This window comes from Protopterus annectens, chromosome 1.part0 (genome assembly GCF_019279795.1).
Source record: "Protopterus annectens isolate FY-2018-M chromosome 1.part0, PAN1.0, whole genome shotgun sequence".
Taxonomy (NCBI): domain Eukaryota; kingdom Metazoa; phylum Chordata; order Ceratodontiformes; family Protopteridae; genus Protopterus; species Protopterus annectens.
Window position 1 is genome coordinate 1018482813 of NC_056725.1, and position 27169 is coordinate 1018509981.

The 27169-nt window shown below is 37.8% G+C and overlaps 1 protein-coding gene across 1 annotated transcript in view; it reads right to left on the reverse strand.

Annotated features, from left to right (window-relative positions):
• NBAS (NBAS subunit of NRZ tethering complex) overlaps positions 1-27169 on the reverse strand; it is a 3380746-nt gene that overhangs the window by 2250576 nt on the left and 1103001 nt on the right. The window contains exon 19 of the mRNA XM_044064792.1: positions 17804-17882. Within this exon, the coding sequence (XP_043920727.1) occupies positions 17804-17882 (79 nt within the window). The remainder of the gene's footprint in view (positions 1-17803; positions 17883-27169) is intronic.

Here is a 27169-nt window from a genome sequence, read left to right on the forward strand (position 1 = left end):
TCTTGTGATTGTGGGCATGAGAAATGCAGTGTTGATTATAACATGCATAATGACATGAGTTCTAATGCTGAAATGTTAATTATCATGCTTACTTTAATTACATACAGCTAACTTTTGTTCTCTGAAAAGGCCTGGGTCATGGCTGAAAAGTATCCAATACAGTCCAGTTCCTTAATCATTTAACAGATAAATAAACTGTCTTTCGGCTTTTCCCGGTTAGGGTCGCCACAGCGGAACTCCGGTCTGTTAATGATTGGCAGTAGATTTTTACGTGCTGGCTTGCCAGGCCTAACACACAACCTTTAACGAAGGAAGGCCCATTCACGCATGTCGACACACAGAAGATGCTCTAACTGAGAATCGATAATTACAAAAAATGCCTTGCATTGCAACTAACCAAACATTTTTTTAATCAGCAAAGTATACAGCTAGTTGTAAGACCAGGTTTCACTTAAACGTAGTTTGTTAAACGTAAATACAGTATTTTCTTTGCATGGGCCTGTAAATGCAGTGATTAAAGCAGGCATATATCTTCATTTTATATTTCACATTTTACATGAAGTTTCAATAGAAAGGAATGTTTCAGTAATGGATACAAATAAGTTCAGAGAAATAACCTTTAGTCTAAAATACCGATAAAGGTAAAATGTGCAGTACACAGAGTACAAACACGTCTTGCTTAGATGGTATGAGGCTGGGAACAAAGGTTAAAGAGGCATGTAGACAGAGCTTTAGTATAATTAGGAGAGATACTTCGGACAAAGAAGTCAGTAAGTTAGTTCAGACTGATATGCAGAAAGTCACTGCACTGCAGCCCACAGAAGTTTGGTATAGACACTTCTTAAGAGATTAAGTGCAGAAGTCATCTCAAATGCCCAGCATTCCAGAAAAAGCAGGGCAGTTAGTATTAATTTTGCCATTCAGGAGGAAAGGAATAATTCTGAGTATAGAAGCTATGGACAGTATAACGAGTGAAGAAGGGCATTTTTAATTAAGTCTATTTCAGTTTATCACCACTGTTATTAAAGAACAGTAAGGCTTGATTCGGACATTGTTGACATCTACCTCTCTTGTATGATGCTACTACATAATAAGCCACATTTATCAGACCTTGTGTACACAAGACTTTTATTCTGAAAGGTACAAGAAGATCTGTCACATAAAAGAGACACTGACACTTGTTCAGTACAGATCCGGGTTACTAAAAGGCAAAGACATTCATTCTAGTCTTTCCAGCTTCATTACAGTATCTTACAGTTTAATACAGTCTTTTCAATTCTTACACTAGTTTCTAATACCATTTATGTTCATTTATTTATTTACTTTAGTTGACCACGTTAGTCCCACTAAGCATGATCTACTTTCGGGGAAGATCCAAGACAGCAGTGATGCTGATTAGTGGCACCCTAGCAAGGAGTTGGGGAAAACTGCCCTACTTTTCTCAGTAAGTGTTGTGGGATCTTTTACCTCCATCTAAGTTACCATGATTTCATTCAAATGAGACCTCAGCGTAACATCTCATTTCAAAGACGGCATCTCAATAGTACAATAATTACATTATGCTACAGTACAGCATCATTACTAGAACAGGAATTCAAGCAGCTGATCTACAGCAAGAACTCCAGGCCTCCTGATCTTTAGTGAATCAATGGCAAGTTTGCTGATGATCAGCCACTCACAACATGCTCAGATGTGGAGGAATGTCCAGAAAGTATTCCAAAGAAGACTTTCATCTTTATGGAGATTGTGGGATAAAAAAATAGTAGCAAAATGATTTCAGTCATAAAAATCCAAGATAACAGCTGCACCAATAACAATGAAGCCAGGAGTACAAACTAATGACATTCTACAGGTATGTATAATAATCCTATTTGATGAAAATTTCAAAAGTCTAGGTCAACCAGTTTTGGAGATACAAACCTTCCCAGCCTTTTTAGGCAAGGAACAAATACAGCTAAAGCAGTCAGTTACAGGGACAATGCCTTCTTGAAAAGAGGTCAGTCACATTACTAAAGTTAGGTCTATGATGTACTAAGTTTGTTGTTCTCGATTTTGCACACTTTTTGAAAACTACCCAACTACTCAATTAAAATAAATAAATAAACAGATCAAAAGACAATGTCAGAAAATCAACAGCAGTTATCTTGTCTTTGGAGTACAGCAGCACATTGTGACATACACTATTGTCACACCAAACTGGTACCCTTCAAAATAATAAGAAAACGACCTACCAGATCGATGGGAGAGCTCGGCACTCACCTGAAACAGTGCTACCACAGCTAAGACCCCCAGCACAGACTGCTCTACTATGACAAGAACTATTTCAGCCAGAAGAAAAGGACTGAAGAGAAAATGGGAAGTGCTTGGATACCATGAGGAGGCAGTAGCAAGGAAGAGAACTTGGGGTCACCTGGAGTTATTAAGGTTAGTAAGACCAAAGGAGGTAGCCAGCTGGAAGTGGAGGTAGAAAAACATTTTTTTTAATCCCAGCTATGTGCCAATCTCTGCTCCTCCTGTGATAAAATGGGTACACATTTCTCCAAAGGGACCATCATGTGGTGTGGGAGGCTGATGTCTATGCAGACACCAGGGTTTTGGTTGTAAAGAACCCTAATCTGTTTCAACATCCAGCGATGTACATGCCCACAGATGTGAGGGTATATGATGTCTTTCTCCTGACAGGGTACTTGTTTCTGCATATAACCCATGAAGGCTACCAAATAAGTGGCTTGGCAGGGACCACATGCACATTACAAATAATGTGGCATGCAAAATACCTGTCTTCAGGTTTTACATTGTAAGACAATCTCTCTGTTGCAGGATGGACAAACAAGCACTGGCTATTCACTCCCATCCTCCCTTGCTTGCTTCCTCCAGTACCTGAGCTATTAATTGAACTCTAGTCACCTGGATTACAGTCAGGGATGTGTCCATCTACACCACTGGAACAGACAAAAAATTACATTTGCTAAGTCTCTTCTCTGTGTGAGGCAACATTTGGTAATTACCTCAAAAGATATGCACATTCTGTTGTCACATGAATGCTTAGAATGTACATATTTCATTCTATTATATACAAATTCTATAATGTTGAAGGAATGCTCACTATGCCAAACTCCAGCAACATCACAGGAATATTTGATAAATACTGATTACATAACATCACAAGAATGTTTGGTGTACAAAGATCATGTAACACCATATGAATGCTTAGTATACACAAATCCTTGACCTAAGAGTTCCACAGATATACAAATCCTGCAATCTGGTAGCAATGCCTGTCAGGGCACAAATTCCCATAATGTCACAGGAATGCTTCAGCCACAGCTTTTCACATCCAGATGACTGTGGAAGCTGAAAAAAAATGAATTTATCATCTGAAAAATCCTATGCAACATTTTTCTGATCACAATAAACCAAAAGGAATACTGAGAATGTAGAATACCTACCAACAGGACATAGTGATATAGATAAGTTTTACAGTCCATCCATCCACAACCCCTTTTTCCCATTTTTTTCACATGGGGTAGGGGTGACTTCATCAGTAACAATCATTTAGAACTAAGGTTCACACTGCCGGGTGGCCAGCCTCGCCACAGCTGTTCTTTCATATCACACGCTTGCACACAGAGATTACAATTTATCAGCTGTAGAAGTAAACTGGGATGGCTTAATGCCCATCACCATCTTTCATTCTTTCCATTTTGTTTAGACACAGGAAACACTTGCGTGCTGTGTTAAATAATTCAAAAAGTCATGCTACCTACAATGTACTCTTGAGTACTGACATGTTGATTTTCAGATAGACATAGCCAGTAGCAATGGCAAACAGGATAAAACCGTGACTATTGCCCGGGTGACCCAAATCCAACTAGTGTCTCAGGTATGTGACAACACTATCAGGGAAGATATGCAGGTCCATCCTGGGGCAGTGAGGGGCACAGAGGGTGGGCATCAAGCTTACCAAGCCACCAATGGATGGTAGCCATCAAAGTGGGTGTGTGGAAGTGTGCATTCTCAAGGGAAGGGTACAGTAGGCCATCACAGTGATGCAGTTTACTCATCCATGCACCCAGACAGTCAAATCAAAAATGGTCTTATGGCCAGGATTCCAGCTAAAATTCTAAAATACCCCTTACCCTGACAGCTCTTACCTTGGCTCTAGAAGAAATCCCAGGAGCGGAGGAATGAATGGTTTCTAACAAAGGTGCGGCTTGATGGTTGGCAAGCAAGGGGACAAAAAGAAACTAGTAAAAATACTTTACGGATGACTTCACAGTACTTGTTATTCTTTTAATGTATGACACTTGAGACTGCATCTATAAGGCTGAATGTTTCCAAAATCAAAGAAAGATCATACGGACAAAAACAAAATTGAACACCTCCTGACTCCACTTCCATATAGTGCCATACTCAAAATTAAAGCTGAAGCACCCAAAATCATTGTTATAAACACATACAAAAAAGAAAAAGAAAAATATCTTTGCAGAATTACTTTGTGTCCCAGATTATATCATCCAGTCTACATTAACATTAATGAAATGTGAAAGGTACTGTGACTGTACCTGCTCATGATCACTTCTACTTTGAAATGAAAACAGCACTGACAATTACATGAAAAATAAAAAGTACTGTAGCACCAAGAGGGTAAAACAAAAAAACAGAAAAAAATGGATCAGCACTTCTTTAAGGTGCTATATCCGCTTCGCTTAGCAGTGAGGTTAAATCCAGCATGGCTGACAATTGTAAGTTTAATGGCAAGCACAAGAAAATGTAAATTATAGATTGCAGTGGCTGTTTTGGTTCCATGAAATGTATTTATTCACAGATTTAGGGGAGATAGAACTGCACTTCAATAACTCATCACACTGCATTAACACACCTACTTTCCTCTCATTAAGAAAAATAGCAAGCTCCATTGACACTCTCAGCCGATAACTCTTGCGATGAAAACTACTGGTGAACATAAAATGAATTTTTAAATGATTATCAGTTTTGAAGAAGTGAGAGGAAATGAAAATAGTGCAGACCTATCTACTTTTATATAGAAAATAAAGCTAAACAATCAAAATAAATAGTAGTACAAGTTGAGCATTATCCCTGAGCAAAGGGAACACAAAGTGCTTGAAAATAGGATGGATGGATGAATAACTTTACTGAGTTCAAGCCCATTTGTTACAATGCTGCAGAAGTCCCAATGAAATAAGATCTGGCAAAGCAAGTACCTCAAAGAGACACTTTACTACTAAAATTGGTGGGAAAGATGCCAATAGTAAGAAGCTGATTTCGTTTAATTCTACACAAGTCCACCATAAAGAAACACTGGCCAAAGACACAGACGGACATGTTTATGTATTTCATGACAGTGAAGACATTTGACAAGCATGTCTTACGTCATTTTTTTTTTTTACAAGAAACATCTTTATTAAATTATCATGTGTGACAATCTTACATTTAAAAAAATGAAAATAATCATAGCCACACAATCTCGGTTGCAAACATTATACCTTACAAAAAGTGTCAACACAACTGTAGCTGCAAACATTACACATCACTTTTAATATATCCTGTCATTGTCAGTCAGCCATTACATATCTCATTCAGATTCTGCCTTCTTTTAAACACTGTTTCTCCTCTGTATGTAGTGGTCCCACATTTCCCATTTCTTCCTGTGTAATTTACTCCTACCCTTTTCTAAAGATCCCAGTTCCAGTTGTTTTATGTCTGTTACTATATTTTGTTACTTCTAGTAAAATTGGTTTAGTCTTTGATTTCTACTTTCTAGTTATTGCTTTTTTTGGCAGCAATCATAATTAGACTCAGAAAAGCCTTCCTATGTCGACAATTCCAACTCTGTAACATAGCTCAAAAAATCAATTCCCTATTCACTCCAGTTTGTTCACTCAGCATCTCCAACAGGGCAGTCTGCAGAGAATGTTTAAAGTCAGCCAACTCATTACACTCCCAAAAAATATGTTCCCAGTTACCTCTATCTTCCACAGCACATTTCCAACATTTGCTGTCTACCTTAGGAAAGATTCTTTGGATCCTGCTTGGGGTATAAAAATATCTATGTAAACACTTCCAGGTAACTATCTTAAATCTTCTAGATTCTGTTGCATATTTGGAAGACAAACATAATCCCAATTTGCCTTGTTCTCCTGGAAGAATAAGCTTATCCTACTTGACTTTTGCCACATTCCCCTCCCAGATAAAATCCTTCAACTCTTTATTAATTACTATCCACAACTTCTCCTCTGGTTGATAAAAATATGCCTAACCTGTATACAAGGCTAAAGGGACTAAAAACATTTTAACTGCTTGTATCTTACTATCAATAGCCATATGACAGAGCTTCCATTTTCACAATGTTTGTATTATCTTTTGTCTGGTCTCTTCCCACATATCTTTAGCTGCAACATCGGTATCATTTTTAATCCATACTCCTAAAAACTTCATTTTATCATGCCCCCGTAAGTATGGATAATGCTGAACCAATTTGTATGTGAGTACATAATTTACTGCTATTGCTTTTGTTTTGGGTTCATTAATTTTGTATCCTGAAAAGGTCTGAAATTGTCTCAATATGTTGCACAGCACTGTAATATCTCTTTCTGGTTCTGTCAGGTATAAAATAATGTCATCTGCAAATACAGCCAGCTTCTCTTGACTGCCATACCAATTACATCCTCGAATTTTTGAGTCCCTTATTTTCTTTGCCAAAGGTTCTAAATATAATGTAAACAACAAAGGGAGAGAGGACACCCCTTTCTAGTTCCTTTGCTCAAGCAGAGATTATCAGGGAGGACCCCACCCACATTAATTTTCACCTATCTGATCCCTCATATATACTCCTAATCAACATTATTATTTTTTCAGGGAATGCAAATGCTTCCATTGCTCTGCTCATAAAGTCCCAGCTCACTCTGTCAAATGCTTTCTCTGCATCAAGACCTACCAACAACGCTGGTATTTTCTTACACTCTGCTTCCTTCTGGATCATCACCGTTCTGTTAATGTTGTCAAATGTTTGCCTCCCTTCCACAAAACCACAATGACCAACATCTATTGATTTTGGAATCACTTTTGCCATTCTTTTTGCCATTATAGACAAACACTTTCTAATCATGATTCAGTATTGAAAATAAAGCTGGATCTGATGGATCTTTAAGTATTACAGCTACTACCGCTTTCTTCCAGGATGCTGGTACTTCTCTTCCTCATAAAACACTGTTAAACAAAACCTTCCAGATCTTTGCCAGTTTTTTCCCTCCTAGCTTCCACATCTCCACAGGAATACCATAAATTCCTGGGGACTTTCCTGCAGACTAGTTATACATAACCAGTTTTATCTCATCTCCTACTATCCTGTTAGAAATTGAGCATCCTCTAGCCTGGGCATATTTAATTCTTCCATAAACATTTCCATTTGTACGTTTTCTTGATTTCAATATTTCTCTGGTTTATAAAGACTTTCATAGAATTTTTGAAGTATTTCCATTACTTCTACAGGATCCCTTGTTATTTTCCTTGTTATAGGCTCCCTAAGCTTGGTGACAGCCCTTTCTATTTTTTGTTGCCTGAGTCGTGCTAAAGGTTTTTGTGCTCTAGGTTTATTGTGATGCCCCTACACTGGCCCAGTAATCAAGGGACCTCAATCTTTACCACTGGCAACAGCTAGGGGACGTACACAATGGGAGGATGACAAGTACACACACAGTAAAGTACAATTTCCCTTAAGAGCACACAGAGACCACAGTCAGTCTGGGGCTGGTTTCTCCCTCTTCCTCCAGATCCCCAATAAGACTCCCCACTGCCACCGCTATAGGGTCAAGCCAAAACCACCAGCTCCCTCTCTGTCTAACCAGTGTTTTGTGTCCCTGCCCAAGTAGCTGACAAACACACTTTGAGATCTGATTTATATACAAACATACACAGACACCTGGAAAGGCTGGCACTGGTCAACTAGGTATGCCCCCTTCTGCCCAGACTATAAGGTAGTTTCAACTGAAACCAAACACAAAAACGAAGTATACCAAGTAAAAACCAACTGGCTAGCAGCAAGAAAAAAAGCAAAAGTGCATTGTAAACTGTAAAAAAATACACTTTTGCCTTTTTTCTTGCTGCCAGCCAGTTGGTTTTTACTTTTATAAGGTAGTTTCCACCGCCACCAACCCCTTCTTATCAGTTACTATAAGGCCATTACAAAGGGTGTCCAATTCTACTGTGTAATGTTACTATTATCCAAATGGTAGTCTTGATCAAGACTTGCAAGGCTATTTAGGAGTGGCTTGTACAGTGTCACCAAATACATATGCAAGTACTCTAAGGGCTAAATATGTCTCACAAATATCAGCCACAAAGACAGGTTTAAATATATTTAATAATAAATAATAGAAGAACAAAGCAATACTAAATAAACAAACGCAGCTACTTTAGAGTTCAAAATCACAGGAAATATTTTAAAACAGCATTACAGGACAGTCTCAAATAAATTCAGAAAACATCTAAACTAATCTTTATTATATTCCTATTTATATCTAAGAGAAATTATTGTACTCCAGTTATTTATTATTAGCAAACAAGTGCAAATGATGATGAGTAGATGTTTCCAGGTCAAAGACAAAATCCAAAGTCCCTCTCTGAGAGAGTTTTTAAATCAGTATCAAATATTACTGGCTGGGTTAGCTTGGATGACATCTCACCTGACTTTAGTTCCCAAGCTAAACCAGAAACTTAAAATCTCTGTGTTAAAAATACATACCTCTCAGATGTGCAGCTGCTAGGAAGTCATAAAACAATAAAACATTTTACATTTTAAACCTAGTAATTAAAATTACTTTCAAGACAATCGGAAAACGTCTAGCTCTAGACAATGTGTCTGCTTGCTGCACTGAAACTAACTTTTACAACACATCATAAAGCACTTAATTTGGGTCTATATTATGTAACTGAATACCCATATCATCGAACACCACAACACCGACACACATAGCCCGAACCGCAAATACGCCAAACCCCCTAAACAACGAATTGTCAAATCTCGAACTGTCATAGTCGGCCAACACCACCGTAAGCTACATACCCAAACATAATAAGTAAAAAACACATACATACACTAACCAAACCCTACTTCTAACCTTACACTAAACCTTCCATACATTACTATCTATGCACTTACCTTAACCCGCACCCTAACCCTAAGGTCCGTAACTATCGCACACTTACCTTACAGAGCTATACCACAGACGGGCCAACCACAACACTTCGACAGTTCGTGTTTCGCGGTTTTGAACATTCGCCGTTACCGTAGTTCGAGCTATACGTGTTGGGTCATGTGGTGTTCACTGAAACGGGATTTCGATGTCGTAATATAGACCCCTTAATTTCAATTTATTTTCTTGAAGTTTTGTAAGTTAATCTTTTATGTTTCAGCAGATATGCTGTGGTTACATTCTTGATGCTCAGTACATAACATACAATTCTGTATAAATCATATCAATATTCACAAATGACACAGAATTATTTACAAAATTTCAGATAGCTGGGCTGGCAGTGTCACAGTTATTATCAAAAACAGTTGCTTAACAACAATCTTTTTCAACTCATGCATATTATCAAGGTAATCCCTTAGCTTCTGCTTAGCATTCTGCAGTTGCTCCTCTTCTTGTTCTGTGAGTTTCTCCCTATTTTATAATACTTTAACATTTGTCAGTCCCTCTAAGTAATTCTTGTTACTTCTTAACCATATCTCCCCTTTTTTTATTTCCACCCTATTTTTAAATTACGCTTTAATTTTATCCCACTCCCTAGCTAATAGCTCCTGCATAATTTCCACTGCCCATTCCTTAAATTCCTCTCTTTTTAACAAATACGTAGGAAAGTGCCAGTGTCTCATTTTTATTTCATTGCTCTGTATTTTTATTTTAGTTAATATTGGTGCATGATCTGAAATAGTTATTGGGTGCGTATCAAGACCTTCTAGTAAATGCACATGTTGCTGTGAAATGTATATTCTATCTAGCCTAGCCCAGTTTTTGTATCTTGGAGAATAATATATAAATTCACTCTGAATTCCTAGTACTGAATTCACATCTTCCATGCCAAATGTTTCCATAAATTTCTTTAAAAATGTACTCTCCTTTGTTATATTTTCCTTCTGGGCCCCCCAGACACATCTTCACTGTTGCAAATCAAGTTCTAGTCTCCGCCTATAAGTAATATTCTTGCTGAAAGTTGATTATTTCTCCCAGAATTTTCTTAAGCTCCATTATAGCAGGTTTTGGTGGAATATAATTACAAGCCAGTGTAATCTTTCTCCCTTGCCAGTAGCCCCTTAATAATATAAATCTTCCATTACTTTCTTTTATGTTTTCTTCTATTACTATTGGAGCTCCTCTTGCAATTAATGTAAGTACTCCTGTCTTCCATTGGCTCAGATATTCTGCTGAATAATCATCGTGAAAACCCTTCTTTATCAAATTCACTTGTTCAGTTCTTTCCAACTGTCACTCCTGGAGCACAGCTGCTTGCACTCTACATTTTTTAATATAATTCACTACCATTTTTTTTGTATTTATCTCTGAGACCATTACCATTTAAACACATTATAGAAAGAATCATGTTCTTGAGGGATTACTCTTCTCACCATTTATGTACAACAGCTTTTTTGTCAAATGTATGGTTCCAGCTTTTCTATTCAATGCATGCACCATTTGGTAGGTTAACTTTTTATACAATATTTTCTTGTCATCTCCATTTCAGTTTGTCACATCTTGCAGAATTTTTTGTTTTATTGAAAACTCTCAAACAAAAATACCTACACACCACCAATAACCCCTAAAACCTAATAACTTAATAATAACACACAAGACTATGTACATAATAAGAACAAATATTCGAAAATGATAGGCACACCCAAAAAGAAAGGTCATTTATGCTAAGATGCTCGATGCAGCTTGTGCTTTTAGTAAATGCTATCTGATTTCTGTTTTATCTTTATAGCTCTTCCAGCTAAGAAAACACTTGAATGGTTTTCAGTAAACATGTTCTCCAAGCCATTTCTCTTTATCAGATTGTCTTCTGGTGACATGCAAATCAGACACAAACTGTTAAGGATACCTTGTTTACCAGAAAAAAGCCTTATGATGTGTCTTTCGGCTTTTCCCGGTTAGGGGTCGCCACAGCGGAACTCCGGTCCGCTAATGATTGGCAGTAGATTTTTACGTGCCGAGTTGCCGGCCCTGACGCACAACCTTCAACGAAGGTACGCCCATTCATGCATGCCTCCACACAGAAGATGCTCTAGCTGAGAATCGAACAGGCAACGTCTTACTGTGAGGCAACAATGCTACCACAGCACCACCACCGCAGTTTCCTTATAATATTCAATATTCTTTTCCATTTGTGTTTTGTAACAGACTTGTTGCTAAACCAGACCCTTCCCCTCTCCTTTTTTTTCTCAACTTGCAGTGCCTACATTTCTTAAAACTGAACAGATAAAAAGAGAGAAGAAAGGAAGAAAAAAAGGGCATCTGTTTATATTAATACCCATTACATTAAAAAAAAAAACTGAAAAAGCTTTACTTTGTAGCTTGGTAAGAAAATCATGGAACATTTAAACATTACCATTAAGAGAAGAGAAAAAAAGAAATTTGTTTTACTTACAGTTAACTTTCTCCCTTCTTCTCTCAACAAAGTAGTTCTCCAAAGCTTAATGACAATGTAAGCCATATGCTTTAGAGTCCTCTATACATTTAGCAAAGTCCTCAAAAATCCAATATTTCCAAATCCTCTTGTTCTGCTATGTTTCACAAACATAATTATTGCTTAGTAATCCCACATTTGTTTGTTTACAAGTAACTGAATTTTTTCTCCGAACCTTAACAACATGAAGCAGGTTATTAGCTTTAAAGTTCCCCACAAGTTTAACAAAGTCCAGGAATGTTCAATATTTTCAGATTTTCCCGTTTTGTCTTGTTTTACAAATATAATTATTGCTTTATCATCCCAGAGTTGTTGATTGTCAAGTTACTAGCTTTAATCCTGTTCATCTCCATCTCCCAAATCCTGTCTCTGCTTCATTTCTAACATATTCCAGATTCTTCTATTCAAGTCTTATGTTTTCTTCCTTCTCTCAGGCAACTGAAACAGTGGAAAAGATTTCACAGACTCAGTCTGTCTGTAGTCCTTAGCACCAGAACATGAAGCAGAACCTCATTCTGATCCACAGCTCACTCTTTTGTTGGACAAACTTTTGTATTACCTCCTTAGCATGTTCCTCATCAAAAAACGATTTTGCTCCTCCACTGAAAAACACTTTGAAGATGGCTTAGTACAGCAGTTTGAATCTCACACCTGCTTTTCGATATTCCTTAAATAATGGAATACATTTATTCCTCTTCTGCCTACTGTACACTGAGTAATCATGCTCCACAAACACTCTACTATTTCCCACTTTTAGCACTTCATCTTTCTGCCACAGTTTTATCAAAATCAGCTCCTTCTGTCAGTAAGACTGCATTTTTACTATTAAAGGTCTAGGTTGTTTTTAATAACCAGCTTTGGAACATACGCACAATGTGTCCTTTCAATTAACAGTTCATGTTGTGGAATACCAGCCCAGTTGCTTATTTGTGCCTTCATAAAATGAATACAGTCTGTTCCCTCCAACTTCTTTGGTACAGCATAAAATCTTAGGTTTCCCTACATGCTCTGCCTTCTAATTCTATTATTTTTGAAACATCTCTTCTTGTGCAGTCTCATATTCAGCCAGCCTTTTCTGCATTTCATCCTCTGAGTTTTGCAGTTCTGTCACCTTATCTGAATACCTGTTTAAACCTTCTTCCATTTTTCCAGGTGTTTACTGTTTGTGTTCATATACTCCTTCAGTGTTTAATTTACTTTAACCAGGTCTGTGTGCAGCTGCTTTATACTCTCCTCTAGGTTACTGGAAGTCATGTCTAGAACTTGTGGTGCTTCTTGCTAAACCACTGCACTACTCCTCCCAGTCTGTGCTTCATTCCCACCCTTTGTAGCTCATTTTCCTCCATATTCTTTATATTTCATTTTTTCTGATATCCAGGCAGTGCACTTACTAGCCAGTTACTGAAATTTACCCAGAAATCTAGGTTCACTGGACTTCTTTCATAAGTTTCTGTTTTTAGACTGGGAGAGCCAGAGTTAAGCTGTTACGCAATGTGCAGCCATCTTGGAATCCAATGTCTTATGTCTTGAATGTTTTTTGTTTTGGCATCCCCACAGGACTAAACCCAGTGGCTCTTCTACTTGCACCCAACTGGTCCATTCATTCCACAGTAATTGGAGACAAGGGTTCCCAGGCAGGCAAGAGCCTTATAACCCATTGGTTCCTGCTTGGGAATCCCCCATGAGTGCATCCACTTGTGAAAGTCAGGTAGTAGGAGCAGGCCAGCTTTGCTGGTCCTGTAAAGTGACCTACCATTTTCACTACAAGAGCATATCCATCCCCTACAGCAGCTCTTCCAAGTTTCAGTAAATCTGCCCTCTGAGTGGAAGCACGCCACTGCACAATGAATTCCGACTGACTCACAATGATGGCAACACAGGCTCAAGAGAGTTGAACTCCACAAGGCAGACATCCAGTGCTCCTGCTACCTGTCACCTATGTGGTAAACCACAGTGTCCTTCCTTCCTTCCTCCCATCAGGATAGACAAGCCAACAACAGCCACTCACATTCCTATCCTTCCCTGCTAACTCCTACAGGCATTAAGTCACCCATGACTTAGTAAGGGCTTTATCCCTTTATGCCTCAGACTGGCTCATGTCTTGACTGCTCTCAGTGATTATTTACAACTATATGTCTCCTTTTCAGTCATTACAGCCTTAAGAAGTATGATATCATGACATATATCTTTTGAGTTACAGATACTATCATTCTCCAACTTATCTTCTATTTAGTGGTATAAAAGTAGATTTAAAAAACTATGAGGTTAGCACTTTCACTAATGACACTAACAACAACAATCACTCAATAATGCTTAATAATACTACAGCAGACTTTAAACAAATTGGCACACAGTTGTACATAATCATCTTTTTTCATTTAGCACCAAATGCAGCCAAAACTCCTGCAATTAAAACACGAAGATAAGGGAAGAGCAAGTGCCAGGAAAGAGCTGAGGTCTGTAGCAGTGAGCATAGCCCTAATGAAGGCAACATGGATGCTGGCATGGGACAAAACATCATGTTTCCCACCAAAGAATGTGCAGAGAATTTTGCAATAGGAATAAAGCAACAGAAAAGGGATACTTATAATTATTAGGAATCAGTTCAACAGTCTTCTTAACATCAGACTGTAAGACTGCATCCTTAAGACGAAATACATTCTTTGGTAAAAGTAAAATGCCAGACAAGACCTCACTTCAGCAGTATAAGTGACTGACAGAAAAATCATTGAAAATATAGAAAATGTTGACAAAGTTTAACAGAAAGCAAAAAAAACAAAAAATGGGAGAGCTCAGGTGGTATACATGGGACAAAACCATCCAACTAGCTACTGCGGTTAGGTAACACCAAGTGGAAAACACTTCCCCATGCCAAAACATTGACCCTTCTGCACAAGCTTGAACCATGAATGTTCATAAGTAATAAATGGTGAAAATTAATACAACATCAACAGCAACACATTCTAATTATTTTCTCAAGAATTAATCTGGCACATACACTGCACATGTGCACTTCCTAAAAATGTTCAGAATGGCAGCACCAACTTGGTAAACGGTAGTACTATCAACAAACTGCAGGTGTGAATTATTCAAAGAGCACAGAAAATCGAAATAATGATACGTCCATGGGAAGGGTTACAAAAATCAATACTAAATAAGACCTGTGGAAGATGTCAAACTGAACTCCATGGTACTAACAAAGAAGAATAACAAAGATATGACAGGGAGTTGCTTCTACTGACTATTACTGATGACAATGACAGCCAATGGATTCATGCCTGTAGGTATAAGCCAACTGGCCATATACATGACAATCAAAATGCACTATGGAGGGAGATAAAAAATAGCCCACAGCCCATAGCAAAAGACAGAAAGCTCAGAACCATCTTTTCTGGAGTGTGAAACTATCCAATAACTCCTACACTAGGGGCTTTGCCCCAGCACATAGTAAGACTGCGCCGGCTTCATGTCATATGATCAAACGATTAAAACATTGAACCTCACTTCGAAACAAGAGCATCAAACGCCTTAATCATTGAAAGCCAACATTAGAGAATCTCATCAAATAGAAAAAGCTGGCCAACAACTACACGAGTTGGAAAGAACACACACACACACACACACATAATATATATATATATATATATTATGGGTCCACTTTGTAATCGTGAAATACTGACATCCCGAATTTCAGTATTTCGAGATCACAAAACCGAAAACCCATAAGGCTGACCATTAAGAATCACTCGTACCGCAATCACGAAAATGGTATAAAAACATGTAGTATGCCTTTAACTCACTGTACACAGTACCTAAACCAAAATGGCTTCTGGGGCATTTGAACCACCCAGAACCATAGGAACCATCAACCAGACAATGTTGTCATAAAAAGGAAATAATGTATCAATAGCTGAAGGCTATGTGTATCACCTTGAAAAATGAGGCAGCAGAAAGAACTACTGGTGCTGTAAGTGGAAGTCTGCATGGAAGTGTAAAGGTAGGAAAATCACAGAATGTGTACTACTGATGAACAGCTACAGAAAACAGTACCCCATAATCACACAGGGGATCCAACAGAGGTAGAAAAGTATACCATGTGTGCAGAACTGAAACTTACAGCTGCAGTATCCAGAGATGCACCATGTTTGCTCATGGAGGACACCCTAGCATCAACATCAATGGATATCATTCCTAACCCGCCTACAAGGCATGTTCTACTGTAACAAGTGGGAAGGGAGCACTGGAAGCTGTCTAAAGTCCCAACCGATCCATCCATAACACTGAGGACACTCAGTGTGCAGAACTTCCCCATTAACATGGGTACATTTCTCAAAAAACGTATAGCTGATGTTGCTGGTGTCCATGTAGTGATAGTGTTTAGCACTTCCAACAACCTATTTGATTTGAACCATGCTACCATCTGGCTAATGGATGGCACGTTCTTTTACAAAGGTGTAATCTGCAGGCAGCTCTACAGTATACATGGGCTGGTATGATATGGTGGATATAGTAAGTCAGTCCCACTAGTTTACTGCTTAATGAGCAAGAATTCTCTATGTGCCTACAACTACATGTGGGACTGTCTACTTGCTCTGTTTGCAGAACAGGGATTTGACACTGCTCTACGACATATGCTTTGTGACTTTGAAATAGCTGCCATGAAGAGCATACAATGTAATATTAATTGTGTAAAGTCCAAGGGATATTTATTTCATTTCAGGAGGGATGTATGGCACAAGGTGCAACAATTAGGTCTAGCCCATCTCTACAACACCAGTATGCCTTTCCAAACTGCAGTTAAGTCCTTGATTGCACTATGGTTTTTGCCTGAGGAGGAAGTGTTACACATTCCAGGAGTTGAAGGAGACCTTTCCTCCAGAAGGGAAAGAGCTGATAAAATACTTTGGGGACTAGTATCTAGTTGGGTGAAAGAGGATGTTTGCAACATGGTCCACATCTGCCTGCAGATTTTCCCCCTTATTCCCCATATCTTTTTGGAATGCGCATGACTTAAACACTTTGTTCCTGCCCTGTACACAAAACTCAGTAGAGGCGTGACATCGCTAGCTGGAGTGCTTACTGGGGTCAAAGGCAACTAACCCGTCTGTTTTGATGCACACTGGTGCAGGAGCAAGATAGGATGGAGGAACTGAGGAACTGTCTTGTGAGTGGGTGCCCACCGCCTCCTAAATGACGTCAGTTGGTGCAGAGGCATGCACAGTTTGAATCTGTACTTGTAAACAGGGAAGCATACAGTACGAAGGAGTTCTTGAAGGCTGTGGCTAGGATTCTGCAAATGTAAGTGTACGTGCATGGTTTACTCTATGGAACTGTTTCTGCTTGGGATGTCACTGTGTTGTCTGTACGTGTAGAGCAGAGATCACTAAGTCATACTTCATGTTGTGGTGCTTAGCAAAAGTGCAGGGTGCAAAAAAATGCCGCGTTCATTGTTTTCGGCATTTTAAGTTTTGGAATTCTTAATGGTCGGCCTTATGGGTTTTCGGTTTTGTGATCTCGAAATACTGACATTCGGGATTTCAGTATTTTGAGATTACAAAGTGGACCTATACATATACATACATATATATATATATATATATATATATATATATATTTACTCCCATTGTATTGTACATACCAAAAGTAACAAGATGCTAACGTCGAAGTTACTGGCCAACTATTACTATTCGGTGTGGTGAGATTCGCTGATGCCGGCTTTCGATGATTAAGGCATTTGATGCTCTTGTCTCACTGAAGTGAGGTGCGATGTTTTAATCGTTCGATCAAATGACATGAATCCGACTGCACCATTGTGGGAGAAAGAGAAAAATATTTAAAATGTTTTTCATCCAGTACCTTGGTTTTCAGCAAACAGTGTATCTACCCAGCATATGAAAACACACTGCGTGCCCCAAGCTTGCTGTTAAGGTTATTCCTTAATGAAATGACTTGCTGCAAGAGGCCATCCTAAAGAAAATATACATTTTTCAAGACTCAGTCTATTACAACCATAAGCACTTCATAAATGCAAATCTGCTAACTTTTATGACTGTGTAATCCTTCAATAAAAATAAATAAAAGAAAATATTTTTCTAACCTCATAGGTTGCCAAACGATCCAGGTATGTCAGTAACTTCAATCTACATCGGCAAACTTCTTTCTGTTCTAGTGTCAACCTGAAGAAAAAAAAAAAATTAAAAAGAACTAGTGAAGAACTACGTTTTCAAGTATTAATTAGAACATAATGTATATACTAGCTGTTGAAATACGATGCTTTAAAGTACAATTAACTCACTTTCATCCATGTTAGAACTTACACAGCGATCAAAGCAACACTTTTAATAGATATAATAGTAGTAGTTGTTGTTGTTGTTGTTGTTGGTCTTTCGGCTTTTTCCCAGTAAGGGGTCGCCACAGTGGAACGCCGGTCTGCTAATGATTGGCAGTAGATTTTTTTTTTTTACGAAACGCCGAGTAGTTAGTAAGATTTAAAAAAAAAAAGAGTAACTTGTGACTTGTCATAGTCTTCATTAAAGGGAAACATTAAACAGCCTTAACTTATCAGGAATGGACTAATCTTGAATAGTTCAAATTAAGAATATTAGTAAGACTGTTAAAAGTAGGTTCAGATAAAGCTGTTCAATCACATAAAAAAGCACAAAATAGCTTCTGCTAAAATGTGAAGAGGAAAAATGTTGACTGCAGGACTAAAGCTTCTTACACCATCCTAAAAATATAATTCACTCTTAAATTGTTGTATCCTTGGTGAAAACCCAACCTTTGCAGTTTTGAACAACCTTAGTAAGTTTCTTCTTTACTCATTGGAAGTTCTAGCTTGGCTGGAGTTTTCATATAGTTTTTTCTGATTGGTTTTTCAGTGTGACCTTCTAACTCTGTTTTAATTTGTTAGTTGGGATATTTTGCAGTCACCCTAATGGTAATGGACATCAGCTGGGTAAAACAACCCTGTGTTTCTTATGCTTAGTCAAACACTCTGCTTATGCTATGCTGACGAGGTAATACCAAGGCCGAAATATGCATATCCATAGCTAGTGGTGTTTGGCTTTATTGGCCTGAAATTGTCCATTAAAATGACTTCAAATGTAAAAGTCATGGGCAATCAGAATCACCATATAGCTGAAACACCTGATGTTCATAAGGGTCATTTGCATATATCCCATGTGCCTCTGTTACAGGAGGTTTGGGAGGTCACTCATTGGAAGTAATGTAATGAGTTGGCAGATTTTTAAAAACTTCCTGCAGAGTACTCTATCCAAAATATTGAGTGAGCAAATGGCTCAAAGTAAGGAAACGATTCTTTCGAGCTGGGATACATGATTTGAATTACCTAGACATAATAAGACCTGATTAAGTTTAACTATGTTGCCTGCCAGAAAAGCAGTTACTAGAAAATGGAAATCAAAGTCTACACCAATGCTATCTGAGATCCTGCATATTACAGAAGAGTAAAAACACAGGAAGAGAGTTCTTTAAAAAAGGGAAAGAGCAAACTACATAGAAGTAAACATCTAAAAACAAAATAAGAAGAGTGTACAGTGCATGTCCCATCTGAGCATTGTATATCTACCTTACATATATTTTTAAAACAAACTGTCCTGCTTTAAATACATGTGGCTTGCACACTAACAGGACTGCTATATTTCACTTCTCCCTCACATTCTCGCTGATGAGCTTCCCACCCCCAAGCTAGGCTAACCAGGTGGTAAAATAAATGCAGTTCCCTAAAAGCACAAACTTTGTGAATATCCACCCAGCAACAGTGTTCCAACTATTAGTACTACTTTGTTAATACTGACCTGTGGCAGGCTTGTTTCACTGATGTTTTTTGATGCAACCCACACCGTTCACCCTTCCTATGCATGTGCTCATTTTGCTCCCCTACTCTACCCCCATTCATACCCACCCCCCTTTTCATAAGATTTATATACCATGACCAGCACGTCATGTAGGCAAATCAGCCCTCACCAACAATTACACATCTTTCAGCCACTCCCACCCATCTCTTCAATGCATATTTTACATCAGCTTTAAATAACACTCTCAACAGTTTGTACCTAAATACATATTCAACCTATTATTACTCATTACCCCATTCTTCCTTCTTACTACTTAAGAAGTAATCCTACACACTATCACTAACACCACCACACACATCTCTAAAGTCCCACATTAGTTTTACTACAAAAATCCCAACTTAATTTAACTTAACTATGACCCCATATAACATCTTCACATCCTTAACCCTTATACTCCTTGCACATATTACCTCATACTACAACAGTAATCCCATACCACCACCTCACCATGCCACTACTAACATTACTGACGCAATACCTTTAAACCTCCACATTTATCCATCCATCTTTCACGTAGCTCTCTTTCACCATATCCCATTCACCACATTGCCAACATACCAAACTAACAAACATCTGTGACATGCCACTTACATATTACCAACATCTTCCACACCAGAGTGCAAATAACCAACTAGTCCTTTGTGGAGATGTACACCCAAACCCTGGCCATAACAACTCCATCAACCACCAAACACAAAACTCCACTCACACCCATGGACATCTCCCCAAAAAAGCATCTGCCCGACTTCTGCTTAACATAAACATTAAGCATCACAAACAATATATCAGAACTACATGCACATCTTTCCCTCTACTCTCCTGATATTGTCTTGCTCACTGAAAAGGGTCTAAAACCTGATATACCTAACAACAAAATAATTCCTTCTGGCTATAAGCTACTTCATAAAGATAGAGCTAACAAAAAGGGGGGTGCGTTATCTTATTTAAGAACCAATTAAACATTGAAATAGTGGACCTTCCATTACCTACATTAGCAGCAGCAGAAGTTATAATTACTAAACTACATTTGAATACTAAAAAGCCATAAACCTAATCAGCTGCTACCTTCCACCAGGTAATAATATAGATACCGCAAAAAATTTACTTCACTGGGCCTCTAACTCACTACCTCAAGAAACCATACTACTAGGAGATTTCAATACTGATTGGCTAACATACAACTCCTCCAAACCTACAAATGTCATCAACTTCCATGGGTTTTCTCAACTTTTCCAAGCTCCAACTAGAGTCAATAAAACAACAAAGAGGGAATCAATACTCGAGTGGATATTGTCAAACAGACCAGACAAAATGAGTATTTCAAGCTGTCTCCTAGACAGCCTGAGTGACCACCTACCAACCTATCTAATCAGAAGTCAAACCTATCTAGCTAAATCCACCACCTATCAACAAATGCATAGTAAAAAAAATCCTTTAACCCTGACAATTTATTGACCCTCTCCCATGTTGCAACTGGCACCCCTTCAGAACACAAGCTAGATGATGCTGTATCCTACTTTAACGCAACATTCCTCAACATACTAGACCACCACATACCCTCATGAACCATAACAACTAAAGCTAACCATGCCCCATGGTTATCCAAAGAGACTAGATTTCTACTACATAACAGGGACAAAGCCTGGGGTAAACTGGAAGAAAACAGGTACCCCTACTGACAAACAAAAATATCTTGAGCTTAGAAACAAGGCAAATAAAATGATTAAAGGAGACAAAAGAAGCTACTACCACAACATTCAAAACAGATAAACCAATCCTAAAAAATTCTGGGCAACCATCAACAAAGTACTCCACCCAGCTAAAGCTGGCACTCCTGCCCGTGCAACCACTGACAGCTCAACAAACATAGCAACTCAGTTCAACAAGTTCTTTACTGATTCCATCCTAGCTCTAGCTAACTCTCAAAAGCTTTCTACTACTATCAAGCCACCCAAAAACAATACTACGGAACTGAGCTTCTCACTGCAACTTGTCCCCATCTCCACTATTAAAAAGATGCTTAATAAACTAAAACCCACAACTGTCTCCACAGATAGACTACCAGCTGAATTCTTAAAGATTGCTGCTTATGCAATTGCATATCCTGTAACAATTCTCATTAATCACTCTACAGCTGAAAACCTAGTCCCCCACCTCTGGAAAATGTCCTACATCACTCCACTCCATGGAAGAGGCAACTCCAAAGAACTAACCACCTATGGAGCAATCACCATACAATTCACCCTCTCCAAAATCCTTAAAAGGTATGTAGATGCACAAATCATGACATTCCTAAATTCTCAATCTACTCACAAATAAACAACATGGTTTTAGACCATCACATAGCACTACTATGGCCTTTATGTCCTTCACAAAGACAGTCAACAAACCCAGGAACAATGCAAAATGTGTCTCAGCCTTTGACATGGTTAATCACGATAAACTCATCAACACTCTTTTCAGAATTAAATCTAAGCTCACCCATCATTTCCTAGTTTAGAAATTACTTAACAGGCAGACAGCAGGCAGTCAGATGGCACTAGGAACGCTCCCCATTACTACCAGTCTCACTAGGAGTCCCACAGAATTCCATTCTTAGACTACTGTTTTTTTCTGTTTTCATTAATAACTTCCATATTGCCACACATCATGCTTCTGTCATCCAATATGCAGATGATTCCACACTAATCTGTGCTTCCTCCTCTCTCCAAGCACTGCTACAACAAACACAATCCTCTTTTCTTACTGTTGAAAGATGGCTCTCTGAATGCCATCTAATACTAAATCCTAATAAAACTCAGGTTCTTATCTTTCCACCCACACAACATTCTACTCATAACCTTACATTTAACACACCTACATTAACAACACAGTCATATCTTCTGTCAATCACACCAAACTGCTAGGGGTTGTAATCAACAGCAACATGAAATTTGACATACATATATCCAATACCATAAAAAAGTACATAAAAAACTTGCTATGCTATACAGAAATAAAGAGTTCCTAACTAACTCCACCAGAGGCACTATTGCACACAACCAGCTTATCGCCACTCTTTTGTATGCCTCACCAATCTTCACAGTCTCAGAAAATCAGATCTTTCCAAGCAAGTTATAATATAACTGCCATATTTTTAACCAAAACCCCTCAGAGAACACACCACTGCACTCACCTTAAAACACTCACTTGGCTCAAACTTCTCCACCTCATTCTCTACAATCAGCTAATACTAACCCAAAAATTAATTCACTACCCTAAAAAACCCCTGCTCTACAAAACCTACTACACCCAAGCACCAAAACTACAGTCCTTTGCTCCAAGCAAAAACTTCTATTAGATGTGACCAAAGCCAGCAATTCCACAGGTAAATCCCTGTACAGCAACACTACTACCAAACACTGGAACAACCTTCCCCCCAACATCTTATCCACAAATTCCACTGCTTCCTTCAAATAGGCCTTAAAATCCCACCTACAGCAATCATGGCTCTGCAACTGTGACAACCCTGATTAACCTCCTACACTTCCTACTGCTCTTTTATCAATTCCCTCTCTCCCAGCACTTTGCTACTCCTACTATTGTACCTCTTCCCTTCTCTCTCCAACTTTTATTAACCCCCCCCATCCCACCTTCCTATGCCAACTTGTATTACATCCCTAGCCTTAAAATCCACCTACAACAATCTGGATCTGTAACTGTGATTACCCTGATTAAACTTTATACTACTGACTGCTCTCTTCCAACTCCCTCTCTCCCAGTGCATTACTACTTCCACCAATATACCCTTTCCTTTCTCTCTTCTACCTTCTTTAACCCCTCACTCCAACTTTTACATTAACTTGTACTACAGCCTTATCTTTGAGATCCTGTCAATCTGCATAATATACTAAATACATAATTATTCACAATTTAGAACATATACAAACTGCTGTAAGTCACAAATTAAATACATCATGTAAAAGCATATAGCTTTGACAGTGTTAACGACTATCATACTACTGTGTACTTTTACTATGTATTTCAAAGTGTCTTAAGTAAACTAATCTATCAAATAGAAAAGTTATATACTGTATTAGGAGCTTTTCTCCCTGGGCCTCCGATGAAAAAGGACCTGTGTCCAGTCAGACTTTTCATATAAACAAATGTAAAATAAAATAAAACAAATAAATAATAAATAAAAGTAAATGAAAATTATTGCAATAATGCATAATAAAGTTCAGGAAGAGTGAGGTTTAAGAGAAGGCAGGAATTCAACATGTTTTTGCAATACTGGACTGATTATAGTACCACAGAAATATATGTGATGTATGGTTTGTTTTCTTTTCTGTTAATGTTTAAGTGCAAAAAAAAAAAAACACCTAAGCAAACACTTCCAGTAAATCTCCTAAACCTTCTGGACTTAGTGGCATACTCTGGAGCCTTACATATGCTTTTCCATTGTTTCTTTGTAAACTGCTTTTCCAGTCTCTCTTCCTAGTCTTTGTTTTATCTTCATTAATTTTTATATCCAAAAAGGACTTGAAACTGTCTCAAAATGTTCCACAACACTGAGATGTTCCTTGATCGATTTATAAGGTACAAAATAATACCATCTGCAAATAATGCCAACTTTTATTGATTGAAATACAAAGATAGAATTGGTATGGTAGAGTCCCTTACTTTCTCTGCTAGTGGCTCTAAATACAAAGTAAATAACAAAGGGGAAAGGGGACACCCCTGTCTGGTTCCTCTGTTCAAACACAGCTTATCTGAGAAGAACCCTCCCAGTTAAATTCTTGCCTCCGATCCTTCATATATCCTTCTAATTTACCTTATTATCGCATTAGGGAATGAAAATGTTTCCTAATGCCCTACTCTTAAAAGCCCAGCTTACTCTGGCAAATGTTTTCTCTGCATCAAAACCCACCAACAACAGAAATACTTTCCTTATATTCTGCTTCCCTCTGGATCATCACTGTTCTGTTAATACTGTCAAATGTTTGCCCCCCCCCCCTCCACAAAACCACACTGATCCATATCTATCAATTTTGGCAACATATTTGCCATTCTATTAGCTAGTAGAAACACTTTATAATCCTAGTTTAAAACTGAAATGGGTCTATATGAAGCTGGGTCTGAAGGGTCTATTTTCTTCCAAGATGTTGGTGCTTCCCCTCTTTTTACAAATGCTGTTAAACAAAATCTTCCAGATTTTTGTCACTTTCTTCCCTCTTAATGGCAAACTTCCACAGGAATATCATTTGCTCCTTGACTTACTAAGCGCCTTCCACAAATATTTCCATTTGTGCTCTTCCTTGACTTCACATATCTCTGCTTTATACAAATTTACATAACATTTCTGAATTACATCTAAAACCTCTACATGATCTCTGGTTATTTTTCTTGCTATAGGTTCCTTAAGTCTGGTGACAACCCTTTCAACATTCTGTTGCCTAAGTCATTGTGCTAAATATTTTTGTGCTCTGGAGTTATCAAAACAGTTGCTTAACTGCAATCTTTAAAAACTCATGCATATTATCCAGATACTCTCTTATTTTCTCTTTAGCACTCTACATTTGCTTCTTCTCTTGTTCTGTGAGAATCCCTTTATTCTGCAAAACTTTAACCTTTGTTAGCACCCTCTAATTTTTATTACTTTTTAACCATTAACCTTATCTCTCTTTCTCTTTTATTTTGACCCTATTTTTAAACTCAGTTTTAATTTACCCTAGTCACTGGATTCAATTTCTGAAGATATTCTATCTTCATTACTAACTCTTAAATAATATCCAATACGTATTCTTTAAATTCTTCCCTTTTTATCAAGTAGGTGGCAAAGCGCAAGTGTCTTATTTTTACTTCATTATCATGCATTTTTATCTTAGTTTTTATTGGTCCATGATCACAAACAGCTATTGTGTCTGTCTGTTGAAGCTTTCAATTAAATGCACGTGCTCCTGTGAAATATAATCTCTACCTAGTCTAACCTGGTTAAAGTACCTTGGGGAATAATATGTAAATTCTATCATAGTTCCTATTACTAAATTTACATCTTCCATACCAAATAATTTCATATATTTCTTCAGAAATCTACCCTCTTTTGTTATATTATCCCTTCTAGGTCCCCTGATACATCCTCACTACTGCAAAACAATTTCCAGTCCCCACCTATAAATAATATTCCCTGCTGAAAGCGGATTATTTCTCCCAAAATTTTCTTAAGCTCCATAACAACAGATTTTGGCGGAATATAAATACATGCCATTGTAATCTTTGCCAGCAGCCCTTTACTGCCACAAATCTACCATTTTTATCTTTTTTTTCTAATCATTACTGGAACATCTCTAGCAATTAGTATAATTATTCTATTATTCCTCTGTCCCTGATATTCTACAGAATATCCATTCTGAAATCCTCGCTTTGTCAAATTCGCAAGCTCATTTCTTTCCATATGTCTCCTGCAGCATTGCTATTACACTCTGCATTTTTTAATATAATTCAGTACTCTTTCCTTTTTATCTATACCTGTAAAACTATTCATAGTCCAGGACATCATGATAAAAAGCTACTGTTCCCACCTATTATACATGACAGTTTCTTTTTTGAATGTGCATTTCCAGCTTTTGTGTTACATGCATATACTAATGTTTGGCAGGCTGATTTTGTACAGTTGTTTCTTCTCATCTCCATTTGAACCTATGCCACATTTTCAAGGGTTAGTTTTAATGAAAAATCTCAAAAAAAAACTAAATACAAATATCCCTATCCCCTATAACTTTGTTCAAGCACACGAAAAGTTTAACCCTCCATAAGGGAACAAGTACCTTAAATTGACTGCTGCATCTACAGACATTATCTAACCTAAAATTACAGTTAGCCATGATATGGCCCATGATACAGACTGCGCTTCCACTTACAATGATTGCTGTCTGTTCTTTTCTTACCCTCCCAAATATAAAAAACAGCTCATATGCTTTTAGAAAACATTAACATTTATCCCCAAGAAAAGTGCACTTGCTTTCTTTAAATAAAACTAAACTGTACACTCTTCTGTTAACTACATTAATGTATTAGGGCTGCTAGGGAGGTTGTTACCTCTTATTCGCTTCCCATAATTTCAAACTTAATTTTTTTTCACTGAACAGGTTTTCACTGTAACTTTAAATTTTGCAATTCCTTAAGCAAAGAATACTATCAGAAAAAACTAAATGAAACTCCAGCCAAGCTAGAACTTGCAATGAGTGAGCTCCCAAACCTCCAGTGACAGAGGCACATGGGATATACGCAAATGACCCCTATGAACATCAGGTGTTTCAGCTATATGGCGATTCTGATTGCCCATAACTTTTACATTTGAATTCGTTTTAATGGACAATTTCAGGCCAATAAAGCCAAACCCCACTAGCCATGGATATGCATATTTCGGCCTTGTTATAAACTCATCAGCATAGCATAAGCAGAGTGTTTGACTAAGCATAAGAAACACAGGGTTGTTATACCCAGCTGATGTCCATTATATTTAGGGTGACTGCAAAATATCCCGAATAACAAATTAAAACAGAGTAAGAAGGTCACACTGAAAAAACAATCAGAAAAAATAAATT